The 18,804-nt window shown below is 37.5% G+C and overlaps 4 protein-coding genes across 6 annotated transcripts in view; 2 read left to right on the top strand and 2 right to left on the bottom strand.

Moving 5' to 3' along the window:
• Window positions 1–2,872: 2,872 nt before the first annotated feature.
• LOC306995385 (uncharacterized protein) lies at window positions 2,873–5,135 on the top strand. 2 transcript variants are annotated; one of them, XM_079606951.1, is made up of 7 exons: window positions 2,873–3,004; window positions 3,300–3,574; window positions 3,804–3,942; window positions 4,026–4,064; window positions 4,264–4,296; window positions 4,429–4,470; window positions 4,554–5,135. In XM_079606951.1, the coding sequence occupies exons 2-7, from the start codon at window positions 3,491–3,493 to the stop codon at window positions 4,676–4,678; spliced, it is 462 nt and encodes a 153-aa protein (XP_079463077.1). In that variant the 5' UTR covers window positions 2,873–3,004; window positions 3,300–3,490; the 3' UTR covers window positions 4,679–5,135. The 2 variants fall into 2 exon arrangements, with proteins under 2 accessions (XP_079463077.1, XP_079463078.1); XM_079606952.1 differs by having other exon boundaries at window positions 2,878–3,004; window positions 3,300–3,413; window positions 4,554–5,134.
• On the top strand, window positions 4,672–10,078 carry alkbh2 (alkB homolog 2, alpha-ketoglutarate dependent dioxygenase). Of its 2 annotated transcripts, none has more exons than XM_079606949.1 (4): window positions 4,672–4,780; window positions 5,777–6,022; window positions 8,389–8,587; window positions 8,722–9,392. In XM_079606949.1, the coding sequence occupies exons 2-4, from the start codon at window positions 5,785–5,787 to the stop codon at window positions 9,047–9,049; spliced, it is 765 nt and encodes a 254-aa protein (XP_079463075.1). In that variant the 5' UTR covers window positions 4,672–4,780; window positions 5,777–5,784; the 3' UTR covers window positions 9,050–9,392. The 2 variants fall into 2 exon arrangements, with proteins under 2 accessions (XP_079463075.1, XP_079463074.1); XM_079606948.1 differs by lacking the exon at window positions 4,672–4,780 and adding an exon at window positions 5,261–5,447 and having other exon boundaries at window positions 8,722–10,078.
• Window positions 9,438–14,010, bottom strand: bcl7a (BAF chromatin remodeling complex subunit BCL7A). Its single transcript, XM_079606950.1, has 6 exons — window positions 13,612–14,010; window positions 12,556–12,637; window positions 11,681–11,777; window positions 11,070–11,243; window positions 10,881–10,978; window positions 9,438–10,782 (listed from the first exon to the last, which is right to left on the bottom strand). The coding sequence occupies exons 1-6, from the start codon at window positions 13,701–13,703 to the stop codon at window positions 10,717–10,719; spliced, it is 609 nt and encodes a 202-aa protein (XP_079463076.1). The 5' UTR covers window positions 13,704–14,010; the 3' UTR covers window positions 9,438–10,716.
• Window positions 13,997–18,804, bottom strand: part of cfap251 (cilia and flagella associated protein 251) — an 18,002-nt gene continuing 13,194 nt past the window's right edge. Inside the window, exons 17-20 of the mRNA XM_079606947.1 lie at window positions 18,555–18,698; window positions 18,220–18,448; window positions 14,797–14,877; window positions 13,997–14,338 (exon numbers count right to left, since the gene is read on the bottom strand). Coding sequence (XP_079463073.1) covers window positions 14,220–14,338; window positions 14,797–14,877; window positions 18,220–18,448; window positions 18,555–18,698 — 573 coding nt within the window. The 3' untranslated portion in view covers window positions 13,997–14,219. The remainder of the gene's footprint in view (window positions 14,339–14,796; window positions 14,878–18,219; window positions 18,449–18,554; window positions 18,699–18,804) is intronic.

Raw genomic sequence — 18,804 nt, 5'->3', positions numbered from 1 at the left:
GTCGGATTGATTCGAAGCCTCGAAACAATATGGCCCATTTGGTTCAACTGTTTCATTGCTTCACGAAGCCTCAATCTGCCCACCACTACCAATCACTAGAGTTTTAACCAGCCACACCTGTCACATCATCAATTAGGAGTCCTATAAAAGCACAGTTTTACTTACCCATTGTCTGGTCTCATCAGTCTCTACACGAGTGTACCGATCCGACTACATACCTGTATCTTACGCTCCTTTCCCTTTATCACACCATCTGCTTCACTTCTGTGTGTGTGCCATGATCGATCCTAAAAGAGGAAAATATTCTTCAGTTTAGTGTGACTGTCAAATAGATTTGCTTGTGCCATTCACTTACCCGCTTGACGATGTAAAAGACATTTACCATTCTGTGAATAAAAATCCTGTTCAGTTGATCTAGGTGTCACATCACCGGTTTTTGACAGAAGGTCGAACCACTTACAAGTAAATCACAATGGAAGCAGGAGCTCCTGATCCGTTTGCCGAACCAGTACAAACTCTCCGACAGTCACTACTTCTTCGTCAGTCCCATGGCCCAGCTCCTCTGGTGTCTCATTCGGGGGATCCAAGGAGGATCTCTCCGATGACAACATGACAGCGGCTACCGACCAAAAGGATTGGTCGGGCTCAGTGGATGATTCTGGCCCCCCTGCCGTCTAAAGATCCGAGCGACGCCAGAACTGAGCAGGATGCCGAGCTCATCCACATCCTCTCAAAGGCCGTCGAGGAGCTTGGATTAGAGTGGTCTCCCCCAGAGGAGCCCACACGCAGCCGCCTAGATGAATGGCTCATGCCGGGGTGCCAACGGGCCCCTGGTCAGAGAGCAGCGCAGCTTTTTCCGGGGGTTCACAGAAGTTGTCGCAGGCAATGCGCCACTACTACTAAAGGACTCCTGTTCTGCAGCTGCTTTAAGTCACCAAAGAAGCAGAGGAGGAGCCCACTGAGGAGCCCGCAAAGCTGGCGCCTTTGACCACTCAGCCCAAGCTTGAGCCTGAGCCTGAGCCTCAACAACGCCCCCGCACCGCCGAGCGGTACCTGTTTCCTAAGCACCAGGGTCCCCACCCAAAGATAACGTTAGCCCCTGACACACAGAAGCCGTCCTGATCTATCAGGAAGAAAGAGGAGAGGGATAAGTCTTGCTGTAGCCGTGCCACCCTTCACAAAGTCTCAAGTCTGCTTCCCAACCTCCTGCTCAGTTCCAGGTGTTGAAGACGATGTGTTTGTTGCAAGCACTGGGCACATACATTTGAATGTTCATGCACCCATGTTACTGACGCTGATATAGCGAACAAAATAAAAAACAAACATATTCCTCCCAGTACTATGGGTGTCAGTCCCCTGTCTCAGCACATCGTCCCTGTCACCAGAACCGCTTCAGTTCCTCGCCGCCCAGGCTTGGGAAGCCACCCCCGGAGTTAAGGTCTGAACACAATCAAACAAGGTTACTGGCTTCAATAAGCTCGCAGACCCCCTTCGAGCCGCTTCAGTCAGCCGAGCTGCGGCCCCTTTTGCTGAAGACTGCCCTTCTGCTAGCCCTAGCCTTAGTCAAGTGAGTGGGTGGCTTGCAGGTGCTTTCTGTGAGTGCGTCTTGCCTTTTTATAGCCAAATGACTGTAAAGTCATTCTCAAACATGCTTTCTCAAGGGATAACTTTAAAGGGGTGGTTGATTATGATTTCACTTTCTAACTTTAGTTAGTGTGTAATGTTGCTGTTTGAGCATAAACAAGTTACGAAGCTCAAAGTTCAAAGCAAAGGGAAATATTTTCTTTTAAAGAAATTGCTTTTTAAGGACTACAATAAACGGCTGGTAGGAACTACACGACATTCCTCCCGGGGTAGTGACATCACTAACCCTAAAATTGACAAACTCCGCCCCTGAGATTTATAAATTATCATAACAGAATATGCTAATCAATGACTAGAAGATAACTACACATAAGCTACATAAATTCATCAACTAAACATTCAGAAATGTCCTGTTGCATTCTACATGTTGTCACTTCTTCTTGAGGCTCTCCGTCTTTGTCTGACTACGGTATAAACATAAAAGGTTTTTGAAATGTTCAGTGTGTGTCTGTGTGAGGTAATTGAAGCTGCAAACACACAAGAGCTCTTGAAGCTTCGCCCTCTGTGCCGGGAGCCAGGGACACACACACACTGACACACACAAAACCTGCGTTTTTGCTCACCCTCAAAAAGTACAAATTTGAACATGCTATATAAATATATAAATATATCTGTGGGGTATTTTGAGCTAAAACTTCACACACACTCTGGGGACATCAAAGACTTATTTTACATCTTGTGAAAAGGGCATTATGCCACCCATTTAATATCTTGATCTGCGAGGCCACTAGAGGTCAGTAATGCCATTCTTAATATAATTCCACCAATCAACAGCTGACAGACAAATAATGTTGCCCTTTAATCATCACCATCAGTCATTTTAACTTATATTGGATATAATTGAACACAGTTATTAATATACTTAATTATATTAAAAATCTAAATTAAAACGTGAGGAATAGATTCTGAGTAGATTCTCTCTCTGTATTTTTTTTCTCATTTAAAAGTATTTACTCCTGAATAAAATTAATACTTGAATCAAAATACCTGAGTATAAAGTAATGTGAATAAAAATAATAAAACATTTCAGCCATGTAAAAAGCTATACTTGTGCGTCTTTTTAAAAGCTTAAGTTAAAATTCAAAAATCCATATTAATACAAATCAAGTGGTTTTGTGTAATAGTGAAGATTAAGTAGGCTACATACATGCACACACCATGAGCATATTGTCTTGAGGCCACTAGCGGAGTAGGTGGAGCGATTAGGAAGTTACGGAAGACACTTGTCCAAACATCAGAGTGCATTGTTTCAAGGTTTGCAGCACACGCTCCTGATGTTTACCTGAGGAGGGAAAAAAACATCCTTTCTTTCTGTGTTGGACTTAAGGGATTTTTACTCTGCATTTTTCGCCTCTAAATGGTAAGGTTTATTTTTGGTCATGTTTATGGTTTTTAATCAGTCCCTTTCAGAAGATGTTATTGTAGAATCATTCAAGCAAGAATATACGAGTGTGTTCCATTAACAGTCATTAATATAAACATAATAATTATACAAAGACATATATTCTCAGCAGCATATAAGTATTTAAAGTTTGCCAACATTGTAAAACAGCAGAAAGCTCAACAAACATCGTCATTGTGCAAAGACCACCTGTGATGTGCAGACGGAAACTGCTGAATCTATTCATGTGTTTTTTGTTGCTGTGGTTTCTCAGGTTTGAGCAGAGATGATCTCTCGTTTCTTTGAAACAGCCATCTCCAGGCCAAGCTGCACGGCAGAGACGCTGCACCGATGCAACAGTATCTAATTTTAGAAAACATTCTGAAAGGTGAAGTAAAGGGTTAGGACAATAGAAGAAGACTTCCAAATTTTACGAAACTGGAAAGCACGCCATCCTCTTCTATAATGTGGGTCTGTTCCACTGTGAACTGTCTTAAGACTTTAACTATAACATTAATAAACATCATGTGGACACTGGAATTCACACATGTGAGTAAAACATTCACTGGCTACTTTATCACAACTTTGCATCTAAGAGGACCTCTGACAGTTTTACGATTTATTCACTAAAATAATGCAGTCAAAAACATACCATATTTTGTATGAGTATATTGGATTGTGTCCTGACACTAATTCTTAAAATCATACTTCTAAAATACTATATACTGATATATTGTCTGTTTTTTTATTTACATGTTACAAATGTTCTGTCTAAAAGGCAGAAGAATTTGAACAAGGTGAATCAGAAAGCTCAAAGGGCACAGTGATGTCCTTTTGGCCCTTCATAGCAGGAGGAGCAACAATTATTATTTTTCTTCTTGTGGTCACAGTGTGTTGCATTGTGCATAAACAAAATAGTAAGTATATCACATAAATTCGGAATAAATTTTAAATATAAAATGATTGCGTGCTCAGTAATGTAACAATCTCTTTCTTTCAGAAACATCAGACCAACCATATTATGCAAACCGCCAGCAGGGTAAGCAAATAACTTATTTTTACAGTATTTTTTACACTTATTGTAATTATATACAGTAGTATTCCACGCACATTTGCTACATGTGACCATTTTCAGTAACATATGGTCTCATGAATGAAATCAAGTTTCAAGTTTTAAAAGATGGTGACATCCTGTTTCAAACATTGTCTTTCTCTAATTTCTCTCATTGTGATGATAGTTCGAGATGCCAGCAAAGATCAAACCATCTATGGTGGGTTTGATGAGTATTTCTTGTTTGAACAAATTCTCGTATGTAATAATACTGTTAGTAAAGGCATGACCAGATTTTTTTATCAGAGACATTATATTTATCAATAAACATTATATTATAATTCTGCTGCAGAGAATGATCAAGAGTTCAGAAAATATACCTCCAAAGGGAAAAGTGAGTAATAAATAAATAAACTAAATTACTTTTATTATGGAAATATTCACAATAAATGTAAAAGTTTTTTTCCCCCTTTGCAGGACAGTTTTCATCAGCTTATATGAACAGGCCTGAAAATAAGGTTGCAATTTATGTGAACAGTGCGGCAGAAGCAGAGGAGACATATGCAAACTGCACTGACAATGATTATGAAAATGTGGAGTAGTCTGAAGGGACATGACTGTGATATTCCTCATTCTGTGTTTTCTTTTGTGCACACTACCAACTTAAGTGGATTGATGATATAAATAAAGACAACCCTATTCGGGTAAGACATCTGATGGAAAATAATAATGGAATGATCTGTTACCATTTGGGTGACTAAACCATTGGACAAAGTCAATTGTATAGGCTGCTCCAGTATATTTGACCAAATCTTGTATTTGTCAAAAATGGCAGTGTCTTTTTCAAAACACTCAATAAAATATTGCACTTTTGAATTTGACCTCTTTGCAAACCTTGTCCACAGTGCTGATAGTCATGATAATTTGTTAACTGCATGTTTTACGCTTAATAACTAATGAATAATTCCTGTGTTACTTATAGATACAGGTCATTACTACATCACAAGTCTGTCAATTAATGAAAATTGTGTCTTATTTAATAAACACACATTTTGGCCTAATTCTTCGAGTAATATGAGGTTCCTGTCAATATTTCCTTGTTTAAATACAAAACATGTTTCTTTTTATGGTTTTCCTGGTGACTGTATTCAGAACAATAGGTCTTGGCTAGACCAGATGCGTTTGTACCGTCTGAAAACTGTAACCATTGGAATAGAAAAGCACTGTATATGACGTGTTATCGGTAGTGACGTGGACACTTCCGGAGGTGTGCAGCCCGCGATTGCTGGAAGTTAAAACAAATTTGGGAAATAATTTGAGCATTAAGCTATGCAATGTGGATGGTTTATTAAAACATGAAACGCAATACAGGTAAGACACCCGACTGAATCCTTCCCCAAAGTCACTGCGCTTAGCGCACGTCGTGCATAACGAAAGACACGGACTGTTTTGCAGCTTCTCACGTGTTACTAACCACCAAACCATTGATGACAAATGAGCTTTCTTCATGCCTTCAAGTGTGTGTCAACCACACTTTACTGTCAAAATGTGTATGACATATAGAATAGATAGACGTGTTCCTTGATGTAGACAACGTACCTATATCAAAATAACTAATTAATAATAATTGTTGACAATTAAAAGTGACTTAGAAAACAAAACCAGAAATTCTGAAAAGTATTTTCTATTTTGTTCTGCAGGTGTTCGAATGGATAAGTTTGTAACTCGGCACAGAAAAAGATCAGTTGAGGCAGATGAATGGAAATCAGAGGAACCGATCAAGAAATTCAAAGATGGGTCTGAGGTGGAAGAGGAGTTTTCTCAGCCCATTCCCTGGCAGAAGTTTGAGGCAGAGGGATTGGACTGTGACTACAGTTTTCTATTTGACAAAGAGGAGGCTGATCACCTTTTAACCCAGCTAGAAGAGGAGGTGGTGTATTTCACAGGTATTGAATGTGCTTTTGTATCATGTACACTACCGTTCAAAAGTTGGGTTAAAAATTATCCAAAATGAATTTTTGAGCAAGTACATTACTCGCCAGTGTTCAAAACTATCTGCTTGCCTTAGTTCGATTCAAAACGGTAAGCTTGTAATAATTTAATTCCAGTGGTAGGCTACTGGTGGATTTCCGCGGGAAATTCGAGCATGTCTTTGCGTCATCTGTCTGTACACTACAGACTACACATAACGAAGGTGTCTCGGCTAGTAGGCTATATTGCGTTTGAGGGTGCGTCACAGCACTTGTATAATTAAACTTATCAATTTGATGGCGGATCCAGAAAGGTTCAAACGACAATCACCAGTGACAACTGGAGATTCATCCGTTGTAAAATGCAAAAGACTTCGGAGTGTCTAGAGAACAAAAGATTGCGACCGGGCCCATGCGAAAACAAGGATAAATATCGGAAGGGCATTAAATGTAGTCACGGAATGCAGATGTTGTTAACATTAACAATTTGAGAACAAAGTATAATTTGCACGGTTTGACATGATATGATAAGCGACCGTTAGATTGAATCAGCGCGATTTACGGCATGCTTTTCCCCCTTAGTTAGTCAAAACAAAAGTGGATGTTACTTACTTGATCTGATTACATTTTCCGGTGAAAAGTCTTATGTTGGTGATACTTCCAAAAAGCATAATCTACGATTCTGAATGACAGGATCCACAACGGCTCAGTGACTGACAACCACACATTCTCCTCAAAACATTGGATTCATCCGCGCTCTGCCGTGCCGAGAGACACAACCCACGTAAAGTTGATCATTCCGCGAATAACTGCAATTGCAGATTTCGAACAGAGATGGCGACCAAGAGGAAAAACTAAGGACTGCAGCTTTAAGTAAAAAAAAAAAAAAATTCTATGAAGCCCATGCTTATAATGAATTATATCCCCATTTATAAGTATTCCTATTCTACGTATTTATAAAAATTAATGTATGGTCATGAATGTTGTTAAAACTTTAAAACTCATTGTTACAGTGTTTTGCTAGTATGTAACATAAAAAAGGATCCATGTTTTCACTTTACTTAAAGCCATCAATGATGCATTTATAAAGCTTAGTAACTCAACTGTGTTATCACTCACAAGTATTTATAAATACACAACATGGCTATTAATAACAATTCAATTCAATTCAAGTTTATTTGTATAGCGCTTTTCACAATACATATTGTTTCAAAGCAGCTTTACAGAAAATGCATTTCAAAAATATACATACAAAAATACAGTTAGTTAATCATAAAATTTAGGGCATAACATATCGCCGGCGTTGGGTCGTCTCTTCACAGGCGTCGAGTCGTCTCATCACAGGCGTTGGGGCATCTGAAGTCTCCATGAGAGGCTGGATACATAACTGGAGCTGACAAACTCTATTTGAGTTATCTCGGGACAGGCGTATATTCACTTATTTGACAGAAACCAATCTGAATGACATTTTTTTTAAACTAATATAATAACAGCAATGCAGGCTGCATCTTTATAAATACATTCATGGAATCATACGACTGACTAATTAATACTTATAAATCAGTGAATAATGGATTATGAGCTTGCACATTGAAAAAACAAATGCATGACATAATTATAAAAATAATATAAATGTAACTGTTATTATAATGCAGTATGTCTTAATTAGTCTTTATAAATATATTTATAGAATAGTAATACTTATAAGTATAAATTGTGCTATTAATAAATCATTATAGGCTTCATAGAAAGTGTTACTGAAGTCTCTTATGCTTACCAAGACTGCATTTTATTTGATCAAAATTACAGTTTAAAATAACTAATTTGAATATGTTTTAAAATATATTTTGCTGTGATGGCAAATCTGAATTTTCATCATCATTACTACAGTCATCAGTCACATGATTTTTCAGAAATCATTCTAATATGATGATTTGATGCCCAATAAATATTTCATATTATTATCAATGTTAAAAACAGTGTTGCTTGTGGTGTTTCTCAAGATTATTTGATGAATAGAAAGTTTAACAGAACATTTTATCGTTTGGAACAATGTAATCACTTTAATGCATCCTTAATGAATAAAAGTATTTGTTTAAAAAAAAATCTTGCTGACCCCAAACTTTAGAACAGTTTATATTGGCGTTACAGATACAAGAATCACCAAGGATGTGTCATATTCTAGATAAACAATGTAACTTCATTATAATATTTGTACCAAATGCTGTGTGCCATATTACGGTTATATAGAACTCCATCCTTTTGTTTGTTTTTTGGATGCTGATTGTGTTAGTGTCCAGTGTTTGAAATGTTTTGTGTTTCCATTTTCTCATGTGACAAAGGTGACAAAGCTAAAGTACAAGTGTATGGAAAGTTATACAGTGTTCCAAGGAAGCAAGCGACATACGGGGACGAGGGACTGATGTACTCTTTCTCTGGAGTCCATCTCCTGGCTAAGCCGTGGACTCCCACTTTGGAACACATTCGAGATGCTGTTACCAAGGCAACAGGCCATACATTCAACTTTGTTTTGATAAACAGGTAATTCAACTTTCTGCTGTTGACACGTCACGTAGACACCACTGTCCTACCTATGAGCCTGAAGTGGTGCATTGCTTCACATATAAGTCATGTTCTTTCAAAAATGAAGAAAGTATGTTTATGGTTTACATCAGGTATAAAGATGGTCACGATCACATGGGAGAGCATCGGGATGATGAACGGGAACTGGATCCTGCCTGTCCTATTGCCTCTGTATCGCTAGGGGCTGTCCGAGACTTCATTTTCCGACATAAGGATGCACGAAGTGGTCCTACCAAACGTCAGATTGAGCCTGTGAAGCTGGAGCTGGCTCACGGGAGTCTTCTGCTCATGAACTATCCCACAAACACATACTGGTATCACAGTCTTCCAGTCAGAAAAAAGGTCAAAACACCACGCATCAACCTCACTTTCAGACGCATAGTGAAAAACAGACAGAAAACTAGCATTAAAACAGAGTGATTGTTCTCTTAGCATCTTACCAGGTATTGCTGTGGGCCATGTTAGTTGTTCTACCACCACATGTCAGAAAGCTAGTGAGCACTTTTCACATTATCACAGGGTTCGGCTAATCAAATATGCAGTAAATCTTTGTTGTTTTTCACATTCAGACATCTCTTGCTGTTATCAGTTTATTTTAATTATGCATCACTTTCTGTTTGTCTTCACGTTATGAGTTATTAGTCTTTACACCAGATCTTGTGCAGTAAAAATGTATCTAAGGAAATCAAGCTTCAAGCACATCTTTACTATTCAGAGCATATTCTGGCTTAATATTTGGCAAAAAAATTAATGAGCATTCAAAGGAAATATTTTCTTTTATTTGTTTTTTTGTTTTGTTTGTTTTTTTAGAAAACCAATAAACTACATGTGGAATAAATAGGATAGACACAACCATACTTCTGTACAAGACATTTCTATTATATACTGGGAAAGGAAAAAAAAAACAATATGGTCCCAATGAATACATTTTGTTAAAAGTTTCAAAGATTGAACTACAGAAGGCAATAGTTTGGCGAAATACTGTGGCAAAAACATAAGGGTAGCAAAAACGTAATCGTATAAATATATACATTTTATTTTTCAAGCATACATAACAGAGTAAGTTCGAGAAAGTCATACTTAGTGTTTACATTCCAGCACTGCTGGACTGAGTATGAGGTATTCGCACAGCTGTCTACCCATAACCTGCCTGTGGTACAATCTAATCAATGTCACCTTTTTCCTTGGACGACGACACATGCAGTCAGTACAGTTGCTGCTGCTAAAAGAATCAGTCATTTGTGAATTTGACGTATCAAAATGATGCAATAGTTGTATCTCTTATGTACGTTGGAAGGTTGTAGTGCTGTTGAAATGGCATCCAGCATTTCAAAGCTTGGTTTGACTTGAGCATTAGTGAAAATGAACATTTTCGGCTTACCTACTGTAGATATTTGAAAAACAAATAAGAACCAAAATGTGGGCACTTTTGGAGAAGTGTGTACAGTCAAAAACAAGACGAGAAAAAAAAAAAAGTAATGTATTTCTCAGTAATACAAATGCACTCAACCAAGCAGGGCCTATGCTACAAGCTATGGTCTTCACAGGAGAACTTGAATAACTTGCGACTAGTACCATTACCGTTTTTATTTTATTTAGCTACTTATGGTGAAATCTCTCTAAACTACAGCAGCAGAAATCAGTTACTTTCACCGTGATTAAAAAAAAAACAGTGTGTTGACCTTCCTGAGTGAACAAGAAAAGGTGATGATACAAATTTTTTAAAAATCACAATTGGCAGTTGATCTCAATGCCAATTTAGAAAAACTATGGCAGTTCCAGTGCCATTTCAATTGACAATACTGATCTTGGCAAAAGAAACAGCACGTAGTGATTGTAGGGCAGCATGAACTGTTTTAGGATCAGTACACTATCTCACAGCTTGATTCATTGCCTTAGCTCATACAAAGATGATCCAGACATCCCCTTTACACTAAAACTGACCGCAAAAGACAGGGTTTCTGGGTTCAAGTGAATAGATGGCAGCAGGGATAAGTGTAGAACTGAAGAAAAACCTCCTTTATGTTGTGATGTGTTTCGGGATAAGAGACTGGGATCGCAAATGCATAATCGCTGGTAGAAGATAGTTAACTTTCTTCAGAGGAAGAATCGATTTTCCCTTTTTTGCTTGAGGGAGCACCATCTTCCAATTCCTGCAAAAGAAACCACAGAATCAGTTGACTATATCTACTTAAATTGTTACTTTTATTTTTTTGTTAACCTTCATGCAAGTGACACGGTTAGCATGTACCTGGGCCGATTTGGAAGAGTCTAAAAAGTGCTCAGAATCTCCTTGTGACTTGCTGTCCCTTTTGGCTGTCCTAGTCTCTGATGAGCAGTGGTTTTGTTCTGGAAAATAAAAAAGTGAAATTAAAATAAACATTAAAGGATAGAGAAGAGAGGATAGTGAGCTTGTAGAGGATTCATTGCAGTGACTAACCACTCTTATGATCCTGACCAGAAGGAGGCTGTTTGGAAGGATATTGGTCACTTTTCAAGTCATTGCTGTCACTCTGAGAAGCTGCCAGGGGTTCAGGTGCAGGACTAGCGTTGTTGCTGTTCTCCTGCTTCAATGGGGAGGAGTCTGCAATGGAGCTCTGGTTACTGTTATCGTCTGTAGGTGAAAAACAGAAACACAATTAAAAAGGTGTGACTAAGGATTTGATAAATTCTTGAACAGCTTTCAAACAGTATATGACATATGTTAATGGGTGGTTGTAGAATAGCACATTACATCAATAAAATTGGAGTGTTTCATCAACCCCCTCTATTGGTAAAGAAGGAAAACAGACCATTCAAAGCCATTAATAAGATTTTTTTATATATATAATTGGTGTGAAATTACAGGTAATTTCTGGCATAGGCCTACTTAAGTATTTAATACATTCTTAGAAGACCAACTGTTCACAAATCACATATATAATCTCAATTTGGTGTAAAACGACACTAAAATGTGTAATAATTGCCAAGTAACAGAGCCTGAAAAGGCTGTATGAGCATTTTTTTTTAGATGCGATTAGAGTCTGATAACTGTCATGTCTGCAGGATTACCATGCATATCCATCATTCCAGGAGAGGAGCTGTTCTCAGGGGTCGTGACCTCAGAGCCATACTTGTCATCTTTGCCTTTCTTCTTGTTTTTGTTCTTCTGTGTGACATAAATATATACATACACACACATTTGCAATTAAGCCATGTGAAGAATATTGAAACATGTTTAAAACATATGTGACCCTGGGCCACAAAACCAGTCACATGGGTAAACATTTTTTACATTGATATTTATACATCATCTGCACAAATAAGCTTTCCATTGATGTATGGTTTATTAGGATAGGACAATATTTGGTCAAGATACAGCTATTTGAAAATCTGGAATCAGAAGATGCAAGAAAATATTGAGAAAATCACCTTTAAAGTTGTCCATTTATGTTCAAAACTGTGCTGCATTCACTCACAAAAATAAATGTTTTATATATTTACAGTAGGAAATTTACAAAATATCTTCATGGATCATGATCTTTACTTAATATCCTAATGATTTTTGGCATAAAAGAAAAATCGATAATTTTGACCCATACAATGTATTGTTGGCTATTGCCACAAATTTACCCGTGCAACTTATGGCTGGTTTTGTGATCCAGGGTCACTCACATATTGCAAAATTAATGTTGGCTTTGTGTGTGATGCTAAAACTAAAACGTGTAATGATCTGGGACACCAGCAACAAAAACACATTTTTGGCACTAGTGACCTCAATCACACTATGAATTTACCTTTTCTAATTAAAATAAATTATTCATATGAAAAACAGATTGAAAAAGATGTATCAGTTAAATCGGCAAAAAAAGGACAATAATTGGGTTATTGGTAATGTATTGACTAGAATTGCAATAGCAGCAGTATGGTGATTAAATGTCACTTACATCATCTGACTTGGGCTCTGTCACTGGTACCCACTTGTAGATTCGCAGTGACGTGTCACCAACAGTCACCCATTTCTTCTCCCTGGAGATGCATGTTTTTGTTAGATATCAAAGACAAATGAGACCGCAAGCAAATTAGTTTAACAGAGGATTAACTTTATTTAATAATTTATAGGCATAAGAAATCTCTGCAGTGCATTGTTTGTTTAAAAGGTATTTCCAGAATATGCAATGCAACAGATAACATATCAATACATCTAATAATTATTTTTTTTACTGTAAATATACACGAGGTTAACTCTCTGCAATAGTGTACATGGTGGACACTAATTAAACGTAGTTGATATTGTTTACTTTAAAAAACACTTTTTACTAGCTCACAGATTAGGATAATTTCAATCACACTAATGTCATTACAAAACTAAGATTTTCCTTATTTAATTCTATAATAATTATATTTCTAAATAAAGTTTAGAAAGATACTGTTGTTGTGGTTATTGTTAATATCATAACCATTTTGCAGGGGAAATTATTTGAAGTTGAACTGAAGTTAAACAGCACAACCTTCAGAAGTTTTTGGTAAGTGTAAAGCTCCGCGCTGAGTTTAAACCCCCGCGCGCGGATAAAACTCTTCTCACGCTCCGTCTCTCAGAAGCGCGAGTCTCTCGCTTTCAAGTGAGATCAACTAGAGTCAAATGCCCATTCAGCGGCACTTTTAGTTTGGTACGGACGTTTGACTCTAGTTCATGTCAGCCCGTTCAGTTACTATTCAGCCGGCATTACAGGCTCAAACAGCAAAGCCTTCATGTGACTGCAACGAAATGGCTTCTAGGTTCAACCCACATAAACATAATGGAAGAAAAATGCGATGAACATTTTTCCTAACTAAATTTTCAAAAGCCGACAAAAACCCCAGCCGCGCGAAGAAACGGCACATCTGATTGAAATTGGAGTGGAATAAACGCTCTCTTTCCTTTCATTTCATTGTTTCTCGTTGTCTCTCCTCCCCCACAGGCTGTCTGTACTGTTCGTTAACGGGTAGACGCTCTCTCTTACCATTTCCGCACTTTTTCAATTGCAGCCATAACCCGCTTGATGTCATCTTTCGCCCTGCTCCGCGTCTCCGCTCGAACCGACCTGCCCGACATTACTGCTGTTGGTAAAATATCTTTTTGCTCGCTGCCTGTTTAGACACAATGCGAATGCACACAGCACAGGAGAGAGGCGGGGTTTGTGCGCCTGCGCTGAAGCCAAATGCCCTCGCCTCGAAGCATGAGAGACACGGTCAATGCGGGTATGCGTTTCGCTCCTTTGTTAGCGAACAGAGAAAATAAAGCGATATTTCAACAGATTGCTGAATACGTCGATCAAATTGAAACGATGGTTAAGACATCCACACACGTTTTACACATGTATCTGAGGAAAAAATGGAGACTGGATCGACAGTGTATTGTCAAACAATGTTTATTTCCGTACGATTTTATCTCTCTCGGCGTTTCAGAAAAGTATTATACTCGCACAGGAAAATACACCGAAACAACAGCTCAGTAGTAACGTTAATCACAAAATGACTGTTCCGTTATACAGACTACAAAATATGCATTTCTTTAATTAGATAGATTATAAATTTCAGAACACTTCAGAGGTTCTGGACACTTCAGATATTATACATCGTGTGCATGCTCTTGATGAAGTTCCTGGGTGGCTGCAGAAAACCCCAAGATATCAGTGGATAATATCCTCATGGTGATTTTAGTGGGTAGCAAGCCGTCCAACTGAGACTCTGAAAGAAAGACACAGTAGTTGATATTAAAACATGGTTACACTTTGAAATTCACTATTAAGTCAAATAGTCCTTCACCCTAAGAAGTTATCGAATACTGTTTCTGGGTCCAAGCCTCTACTCCGTTTTAAGTGAGAATACTATCTCAACAGCTGTTTATGAGCACTATTCATTTACAGCACCCTTAAATTAAGATTTTAAAAAGTCAAGATGTACTCTGGGCTTCCTGTCTCATGGACACAGATATTTTAACAATTCAGAAAAGATAAATCACTGTCTGGCGGCAAACTGATATTTGAGCACAGAGATAAAGGTTAGGATCATGATTTTTCAGTAGTATTGCAGCACACCTTGAGAGTGTAGCCTATACTAGCTCTGTGTGTTGTTTGCTTTCTGACTTGAAAACATGTCACCCAAATTCGGCCATCAGTATGGCGATTCACAGGACTTCTACATACCTGTGCAACTGCCTCCCTCTGCACTAATACCTAAAAGAGTTGTAAAGCATTCAGCCAAATCCTCCTCTGTCATATGTTCACCTGAAATTAACAAATAAGTAATTACTAATTCATTATTAATCACTTGTTTAAACTTATGCAGTGTATTAAAAACTGTCAATAGAGCGGTTTGCCGGACAGGGTTTAAATAAAGCCAGGAGTAGGCCTTAATCTAGAATAGTTAATCGTGGTTTAAAAAATGGCTTTCTGAAACACAGATTAAGTACAGATTCAATTAAAAACATTTCACACACATTTTCATTATTAAAAATTCAATAATCCATATTCAGATTCAGATTTCACTTCCAAAATACTAATGCTGTTCAAAAAACAAAAATACCACCTATAATATTTAACAGGTCCATTTATTTTTGGAAGTGGAATTTTGGAATCTGAAAGGTGAATATGGATTATTTAATTTTTAATAATGAAAAAGCTTGTGAAATGTTTTGAATTTAAATATTCACAGCATAATAAAAACTCAACCAATGAAAATGCAAGTCCTAAAAATACAATCCATTAAAATGCAAGCACGTTTAATGCAATGTATATTTTGTTCACTTAGTGCAATTAAACAAGCTTTTTTGTTTCAAAATCATTTGCCATTATTTTACTTCCATAGCTCAAGCTCAGTCAATCTAGCAATTTATGCGTAGGCCTAACCTGGTCCAGGGCAGGCTAACTGTCAGGCTAAGCCTGAATTGTTGCACAGTTCCTCACTGACCAACAGGAACACAATAATATTACCACTGACTTTTTCACATACCATTATTTGACTTTATTCACCACTATCAGTCCAAAAATAAGTATATATAAGTATACAGAGAATTAGGTTCTTCGAACACACCTGCCGGTTAAGATTAGTATAGCTGGATAGAGTTATCTGAGATAATTGCGCGTTCATGCGCTGGTTTAAAAGGGGATATGTATCGATAGTAGAAACATTGATCAGGAACGCTGCTATTGGCTGCTCACCATGGCCAAAGATCGCGCTCAGTTTTTCTCCGCAGCAGATCAAGAGCTACACTTATTACAGTATATATTTTAGTATTTTAATAATTTCATAATTATTTTGTTAATTTTTAATGTCAGAGCCACCGTCCAATAGAACATGGAAACAAGTAAAAGTGAAGTACAAGAATATTCTACAAAATAGTCATCTTTACTAGGTACTTATACTGTTCCTAGTCTCTTTAAAAAAAAAGAAGCACTGTTAAATGATGTGTTTGTCTGTTAATAACAGCAACCAAGAAGGCTGAGCAAAAAAACAAAAAAAAACAGGTGGTGGTCCTGCAAACCTTGTGTTGAATGTGAATCGACCCATTGTGAAGGGCATCCCGGGTTTAGCTCTTCCTTAGACCCACAACCAGGGACCAGTAGCAGCAACAGATTTAAATGTCCTTACTAAACTGTCAAATAATTAAATTAAGTAGGCCTATTATCCAAATGGCTGGTACAGTCATTTAAACTGTTAAATCTTGAGCAGTGATGAATTGCTTTGACTTGTGAAAGTGAAAACTGGTAAACTGATTTTGCCATGAGTTATTGATCAAATTTTTTTTCTTTTGTGCAGTTTTACATAATCCGCCAACACTTTAATCTGAAAGTGGTGGCTGAAACGTGCAGAAAGTGGACTTTCTCTAACTTTTTACATCAAATGGGAAGAAAGTACAACACTTTGTAATAGCCATTTGTTTCCATTGCACAGAACAGTGAAGAAAACCTCTCAGATCACTGTCCTTTGGAGGAAGTACCTGTATGTGCATAAATAACTTCATATAATTTATAAAAAATTTATACTGTGCCTATTATTTCTGACTGCAATGTGAGTTGCAGGTGTCCACATCTACAGAAGAGTCTGCACAAAGAAGTGATACAGAGGTGGGCAGTGTAGTACTTTTCCTTTTTATTTGTTGCAAGTGGCATATGTTGATAGTTTTTCAACAGAAAAAGTAGTATTTTGATCTGAAAACCCCCAAAAGCTTTTGGGGTGAGACCCCAAAAACTCACACATACCAGAAAACTTTTTAATTTCTAAAAATAATAGAACATTAAAATCTAAAAGATCTCCCCCTATATAAATATTAAGCAAAACACATTAAATAACTCTTAATTGTAACACTTGCTCTCCTTTAACAGCATTAAAGCATACTGGGAACTAGAAATCCGTAACTCATTGTGTGAACATACATTCACATTTATCTGGGAACATCTATGTTCAATATATGTACACAATAAAGCATAACACGTTTTGAATATTACATGTAATGCTATTTTTGTCTTCATTTATAAATATTTCATTTATAAATAGGTCAATGCATATATTGCAGTATATCGAAAAATATAAGCACTAGTTTCCCATTTATGAAAATGGATTATGTAATATATTGCATTATTTTGCAGTATAATCCCATATATTTTTGTTCCGTAAGGGACTTGCAAAGAATCTCAGGGCAATGCACACAGTTTGTGCTGTTGTTAAAGCCAGACTCCGACGAGTCGAACATTAAATGTGTGGTTCCAACAAATGAATGATGTAAATGACACTCTCACAAGTCACAAGAAAAACGATATCTCAAAAAGTACACTAACACGCTGCGCTAAAGGACTTCCCGCATCATAAAAAGCCGCAATCTAATCTTGTTTACATGAAATAAGCCTGCTCCCGAGCAGGTTTAAGCTTATGGAACTGTTGCTATGGCAGCAAGTCCAGGATGAGCGTCGAAGAACCAAACAATCCAAGATCATGCAAAATCGCCAACAATCAAATCCAGCTAACTGAGTTAGCGACGTACGAAGAACGGACCCCTGATCTCACCATCATCGAGTCCGTCTGTTTTTATTACATGAAGAAACAAAAAAAAACGGAGACAGGCTAAATCCAGAAGGACTGCGTCAAAGTCTCCAACACTCTTCAAGATACCTACCTGCAAAGCTGCAGTACTGCGAAAGTATTAGGCACTTAATGCTGTAAAGTAAGGATGCTTTCAAAAAATAATGTCATAAATTTATTTATTTATCAATTAACTTCTATTAACTAAATCAAATCAATATTTGGTGTGACCACCCTTTGCGTTTAAAACATATTTTGTCCTCGGTACACTTTTTCAGCTAGCTTTGCAGGGTTGGTTTCTTCAAGCATCTTGGAGATGTTGCCAGAGTTCTTCTGGATTTAGTCTGTTTAGTTTTTTCTGTTTCTTCATGTAATCACAGACCGACTTGATGATGAGATCATATCTACGTGTGGAGCTGTTGTCAGACTCCTTGTGCATATTTTCTTCAATGTGCAAGTCAAAACCTTTCTCTGTTAATTATCATAATTATTTCTCTGGTATCTCATCAAGTTACCAAAAGTATTGGTAAAACTCATAAAAACATATTTACCTCTAGCCTGCAGTAACTCCAGTAGTTCGTCTCTGTCAATAGTATATGTGCCGTCCTCGTCTGCCCTTCCAAGAACCTCAAAGGCATTGCAAAGCTCCTGTCTGGAAATGCCAGAGGCAGGTCTGTGGTTGATATACAGCTTAATGAACTCCTCCAAATCGATGTCCGTCACATAATTTCTGGTCTCAGCATAGCGGCTGAACTTCACCTCATTTTGCATGTCTTCCAGCTTCAACAAAACACAACCATGTGTTGACAAAGATTGAGTGCTAGTCCACCAAACCATGACAGTTTTGTATGGTAGAATAAATTGGTGACTGCAACAACGCTTGTACCTCTTGCTCAGTTGGATAGAAGCCAAGCGCTCTCATTAAGAAGGGCACATCTGCTAGAGGGATGCGCGTGGACACAAGCCGTGTTTCCATGGTGTTGAGGTCCTGATTCTGTAGCTGGCAATAGTAAAAATATTCCTCCATTTCCTAAAGGACAAATCATAATATGGTCTGGTCTGGTTCAGCAAGCATGTTATGAAACCTCATAAAAAACTGTATTTTATTAAGTTGTGATTTTAACTGTAAAAATGCT

This window comes from Phoxinus phoxinus (genome assembly GCF_949152265.1).
Source record: "Phoxinus phoxinus genome assembly, chromosome: 3".
Taxonomy (NCBI): Eukaryota; Metazoa; Chordata; class Actinopteri; order Cypriniformes; family Leuciscidae; genus Phoxinus; species Phoxinus phoxinus.
The sequence above is the reverse complement of the archived record's forward strand: the minus strand, read 5'-3'. Positions and strand labels throughout refer to the sequence as shown.